This window comes from Alligator sinensis, unplaced genomic scaffold (assembly GCF_000455745.1).
Source record: "Alligator sinensis unplaced genomic scaffold, ASM45574v1 scaffold628_2, whole genome shotgun sequence".
Taxonomy (NCBI): Eukaryota; Metazoa; Chordata; order Crocodylia; family Alligatoridae; genus Alligator; species Alligator sinensis.
Window position 1 is genome coordinate 5,818,269 of NW_005841833.1, and position 6,000 is coordinate 5,824,268.

Below are 6,000 nucleotides of genomic sequence, written 5' to 3' on the forward strand. Positions count from 1 at the left end.
GCAGCGTCCCTTTTAAGAATGATGCTCGTGTTTAATTCTTCTGTAGTGCCTTCCATGTCAGTTGTTTATTTCAACAACACAGTCAATGTATTTATTCCTGTTTCTGTGCTTTTTGCACATATGAATTGATTGGATTTAGCTTGAGATTCATAAAACGTGCCTTTCATATTGTCTTCAGGCCCACGTACAGGAATTTGAATTGCATCTCTTTCTTTTGGACAAAAGCCACATAAAATAGACTTCCACCCTGAATAAATAGTCCTCACATTCCCACAGTCTGTTTTCTCCGAGTGCATAAAAGAGCCTTGCACCATGCTGGGAAGTCAGTAAACTCAGGAATAACAAGGGAAGCATAAGACCTTTGCCTTCCCCAGCTCCCCTGATGCACAGAGGTGTGAGAATAGTTTAGAATAAATGGGGATAGGAAGCAGGAAAGTCAGCTAAACTTTTCCAGACCTAAAGTCACGCTCTAGGTTAGGTTCAACATTTGGGTAGAGGTTTGGGTTAGCTCTTAGTTTATCCAAACCTGTTGACCCATCCCTAATCTAAATCCCATTCGCTCTAGATGGCTGCCTCTGCTGCACTTTTCTGCCTACAAGGACTTTGAGAAGCCACCCCTCCAAGGTAAATGCCATTGGTGTTCCACTAACCCAGGAACAGACACCTGAGGCTGCTCTCAAATCCGCTCCTACAAGGACAATAAAAATAGTGGTCCCAGACTTGGTTTAAAAAGCTTCACATCACAGAAGATGATGTAGCGATGCTTTTCTGGCCCATGATTTGAGTTCAGAATGGCTAAGTGAGGTGTTTGCCATCAGTCAGCTTTATTTGGTCCAGATTGTTCATCAAAGTTAATAACATCAAAGAACAAACAAGGGTTATTGAGACTGGTTGTTTAAAAGCTTCCTCCCATAGCAATGGCCCCAAGGACAAGAGCATCTGTAGGCACAGATTTCCTGTGAGGGTATAGGTTTGTTTTAGAAACTCAAAACACATAGGTAAGCTTTATCACCGCACTCCTGCACACATGCACGATGAAGCTCTGCCTTGCCCTCGTCTGGAATATTGGAGGTGTGTGGTTATATACTGGTTGTGTCTGCACAGACCACACGCAGTCTGGATTGTTATTAAACCCTGACACAGCACTACAACTTTACATGGCATTTTATAGAGAATACTTTTAAATGGCACCACTCTTGCTCTGTGGAGGCGCACTGAGAGCCAAGAACCCAGGGTCAGGTGTGTTGTGTACATGTTTTGTGCTAAAAGATGCAGCATATGTTCCCATACCACTTGTTCCTAGATATCAAAGACATGGAAAAAAGGGTGCAGCATCTTGTCTGTGCCCTCACCCCAACCGATGGTGCCCAGGGGATGGTGCTGGATGTGGTCCCTTTGTACTTGCAGAGCTAGCACCACCACCTTGCACTGGTCCTGAGTGAAGGCATTAAGAATGAGGAGAAATCTGCGTTCTTCTCCACTTCCAGTCAGCACATCTGAGCTGGATAAACGAGCCTACACTACAGTTTTCTCATATTTTCAGAGATGCCAGTTTTGTGCAAGCATTGGACAGGCTGGAGGTGAATCGGGGAAATCAAAAGATTTAAGTCATTTGTCAGTGTCCTGGAAGGACTGCCCACGTGTACTGGCAGCTGCCTGCAAACTTCCACAGAGAAGCATCTCGACCTTCACCTGCTGCACTACCGGCAATACTGGCTCCAGCATAAGCCAGTTTTAGCGGATTGATGTTGAATTCATAAATATCTTGGGATCAGTGTCCTTGTAGCCATCTTCCTCGTTTAACAAATGACATGCCTGTGTTTTGTCTCTCAAATGCTAGACAATGCTATATAAGTAAACAGCATTTTAGACTTTCCTGTGTAGTAGTCCCAGGGAAATCTCTCCGTTAGGAGCTTCCTGTTGAAAATCTTGTTGATGCATAAAGAACGACTCCAAAATCTTCACATCTAGGTGCTGCTTTGGTACTTCTGATGTAGGCACAGGTCTAATAATTCTGCTCGGTATACTCAAAACACCTGTATATTTAGCACAGATTGTTGGTGAAAATTGCTGCGGGGAAATCTTTTCCAATGTGTTTCTCTGAATGATTAATATTTTCAGGTATGCAATGAAATGTTTAGATAAGAAGAGAATCAAGATGAAGCAAGGAGAAACACTAGCCTTAAATGAAAGAATTATGCTGTCTCTTGTCAGCACAGGAGTAAGTACTTATTCTTCATCTTCCTTATACTTCATAGACGTTAGGGCTGGAAGGGACCTTGTGAGATCATCGCGTCCAGCCCCCTGCCCAACTTCCTTTCCTTACAGTATTAAAGATACTTAGTCGAATATGCATTCCATTAATTCATTATTATGTGATGTAAAAGAAACCCAGGCAGAAACAAGAGCCTGCAGTCTTTTCCCTCATGGCTTTCTTTTAAATGATTTTTTTTTTCTAGTATGTAGAAACCGTTGAATGATTTTTGCCACGTAGCTGATTCAAACGCTATGCAGATAATCCATTTAAATGGTAACGTCATTTCTGTGTGCAGGGTGTTCTGATTTCACAAAGTCAGACATTTCATAAACATACCCTTCATTCTGGGCTGGGTAATCCTCAGCCTCTGCATGATTATTGTGGGATAATGTTGGCATGAATGTTTTCGAGTTGGAACATGGCAAATAACGGCATACAATTTGTTACCGATTAGCAGAAAAATCTCCCTCCCGGAGCAGAAATCCTAGCCAGACATTTTCACTGAACTGTGGCTCGAAAGACCTTAGCACTGTTCATTGGCCGGTTGTGCCTCAGTTCCTCCATTTGTAGTACAGGGATAATGTTGTTTATGTCCTTTGGAAAGCACTGTCGGACATACCGATGGGAACGTGCTGTGTATGATCTCGGCATTATTATTTTCCTCAGGCACACAGACTCCAAGTGCTTTATAGAAGCATTAGTGTAGTCTTTGAGGAAGGAAGAGAGCATCACAGAAAGCTCTTAAATCTAGCTGATTCAAGGGAACTACTTGTGGTCTCTAGCGAGAGATGCCCCTAATTCTCTTGACCTGCTAGGATAAGACATCCTTTAAGACATAGAGAAAAATCAGGACTGCTACCGCTATAGAGGAGGGGGGACATTGGTTGCTCAGTTTGTTTTTGAATCAGGAGTAGTGCCATCTGTTTCTGTATTTTAGAAAATCGTTGAAAATGTTTTCTTTGTAAGAGAGCTCTTTAAGATTTAATAGCTGAAGACTTCTTCAAAACACCATCTCAGAAAGTGAAATGTGCCTTTCACAAAAACCATCTTTTGTTGCTATAGCTGTATAGCAGTCATGGAGAATGCAAGACGTTGAAGTAACCCCTTCCTTTCCTGGGACCATCAAATTAGCTTATCCAGTTTTTCTCTTACTGCTTGTTTCGTGGCCCTAACAGTCAGTGTAACCGCCAGCGTGTACAGTGAGAAGTTGCCTATGCAATATTGACATCAACTTTAAAAATGTACATCAATTTTAAATCGAAATTTTACTTTTTATTGCTGCAAGTCTGGAGTCTCAAGGCACTTGCAGAGGGGAAGTTCAGGTGGAGTCCACAAAATGTGTGTTGTCCCAACTGATTGTAAAACAGATGTTGAAGTGCTAGAGCCTCCAGAGTGCAATAACCACGTTACATGAAGCTTAAAATCAGTGTTATCACCATGGTTACCTGGGAAGTTGGTTGGAAGGTTAATTTTACTCACGATGATTACTGTGTTCAAATGAGATTCACAGTTCGTAGCTCATTGTAAACGCATCCCCAAGTCCCAGTTAAAAAAAAAAACATAAAAAGAGGGGGAATTGCACGTTATCTTGTTTTAGACCTCTTGGATAATCGGTCTCAACTGCTAGAATTGTTACTAGCATAGCTTTGTAGACACCAAACAACTCCAAAATGAATAATTTACTTTATTTTAAGACATAATGCTCTGTATTTTAGTGAGATTACATTAATCTCATTTTTCTCTCTGCTTGTCTCAGAATTGCTTAATGAGTTTTTGTCTTTCCTGGCCTTTGTTTTTGAAGCATCTTGAATCCTGCTTTTGCTCTTCTCTGCATGCCCGTTGCTCCTCTGGGTGTGGATGTGAGGAAGATGAGCAGTCAGTCTTGAAACCCATCCATGCCCCAGTTCGGAACGGCCCAGCTCTCACCAGCAGTGTGCACACTTCTTTAATGGCCTCTCTTTTCCCACTCAGCAGTGGCTGGAGTGATGGTTTTTTTTAGGGCTGGAGGTTATTTGTCCCTTAGGGACGGTCTGTTCTTTCCTCATGCTCCCCTTACTCTCTCCCCAGCGTTTGTTCCTGGTCCTCTTTTTATTCCTTACTCTCCCTTAGTGATAGAACGGGATGAGGTGCCTGTGTGAGGACGGCTCTTTCTAGATGTCTGCTAATGCCTTGCAGAGCACCGTTCCTGTGAAGGATGTGCACAAGATGCAAAAAGTGCATCTCGCTTAAGAGAGAGCTTGCTCTCAGGCACCAGGCATGCACAAGACGGAAGCAGTGATGGATACTGCTGAGAGACGCAGAGTGGACAGCCAGTCTCCCTCAGGCACGCTGTTCATCCCCTGTAAGGGCAGCTGTGCCCTTTGAGGAGCATAAGGTTGGAGATGAGCCTCCTCCTGGTCTTCACTCCATGCACCCTTTCCAGCTACACCGTCCTCAGGCACACCTCAGGGTGTTCTTCTAGGTGTCCCTGTGTCAGGAGCTTCTTCATGAAAAGCTGCTTGCAGCTGAGCCACAAACCCTCTCATTAGGCAGAGTGCATCTTCCTCCCCCCTTATATAGAGTCAAATTCAAAGAAAACCCCAAATATTCAGGAGGTGAAAACCCCTAAAAACATGAAGTGACTTCCTCTCAGCTGTCTCCCAGTATCGTCTCCTGGAGGAGTGTGCAAATGTTGATCTGATAGCCAAGAAAAGTCTGCCCCCCTGTTGAACGGGCATTGTTCAGAAAGGAACAGTTTCATCTGTGAACATCCTTTCCACATTGGACGTGGTTCAGAAAACCGGGATGAGCTGGCCTGTCAGTCTATCCTGAAGCATTTTGTAACAGCAGCATAAGGAGCTGGATCACCTTTTGAATGTAGCCCAGGAGGATGTTCCCGAGGTGGAGAGGGGACTGCCGGCTATTAGAAAGAGATTGCACAGACAATCATGTTCTTTTTTTGAGCTCCAGGAGGGTAGGTCTACCTTGGGTAGTCTCCAAAATAGATACGGCTGTCTCAGCAGGGATCAGTCTGTTGTCAGCCCCGTGAAGTGCAGCTCTTCCCTAGCGCGCTTGGCCAGGGACACTTGGGTAGTCCTGACATGTACTGGTGAGCCGTCGGGATGAACGGTTCCAGGTTGTCATTGTCTGCTGCTTTACCCCCGGTTCCTCGGCGTGGCGCACAGCACTCGAGCTGGGTTGGAGTCCTGTGCCTCATGAAAGCTACGCCAGAGGCCAGGCTATTATTCATAATGGTCCTATCTGTCCTGAACCCGTGAATCTATCGCTTCACTTCTGAATGTGGACTCAGATTCCTTTGGGTCCACCTCCCGTAGTTCAAAAGAAAGTGCTGTAGAGAAGTGGTCTGGTAGGAGATAAAACTCTAACATGACACAAAGTACTTGTCCATAGCCAGAGGAATGGCTAAAAACAGTTCAGTTTTTTCTCCTAAGGATTATCAGTGGATTTCCTAATGTAGCTTCCTTTCAGTTCCTAGGAACAGATGTATAAATCTCACACATGTTCTTTTCCCTTCTTTTTGAGCAAGTTAATTCTGGACAGGTAACGTGCCTGACCTTACTCCTTTCCGCCCACCTCACTAGGAAGTTTTCCTAGATCCGAAACGCGAACTGTAGGGCCTGCTGCCTAGCTCTCCGAGGTGTTAGGGCATCCTGCCTGTTGGGCTCACTTGCTTGTTTTGCAGATTAAGCATAAAAAACTCCTCTCACTGGGATATTAGTCTTTGAGTGGCCCTCATTTTTCCT

The 6,000-nt window shown here is 44.2% G+C and overlaps 1 protein-coding gene across 7 annotated transcripts in view; it reads left to right on the plus strand.

The window, feature by feature from the left end:
• Positions 1-6,000, plus strand: part of GRK3 (G protein-coupled receptor kinase 3) — a 105,328-nt gene that overhangs the window by 67,089 nt on the left and 32,239 nt on the right. For all 7 annotated transcript variants that reach the window (XR_003093184.1, XM_025199552.1, XM_025199564.1 and 4 more), the window contains one exon: positions 2,122-2,221. Coding sequence is in view for 6 of the 7 variants with exons in the window: in XM_025199552.1 (XP_025055337.1) it covers positions 2,122-2,221 (100 nt within the window). In the remaining variant the exon portion in view is untranslated. The remainder of the gene's footprint in view (positions 1-2,121; positions 2,222-6,000) is intronic.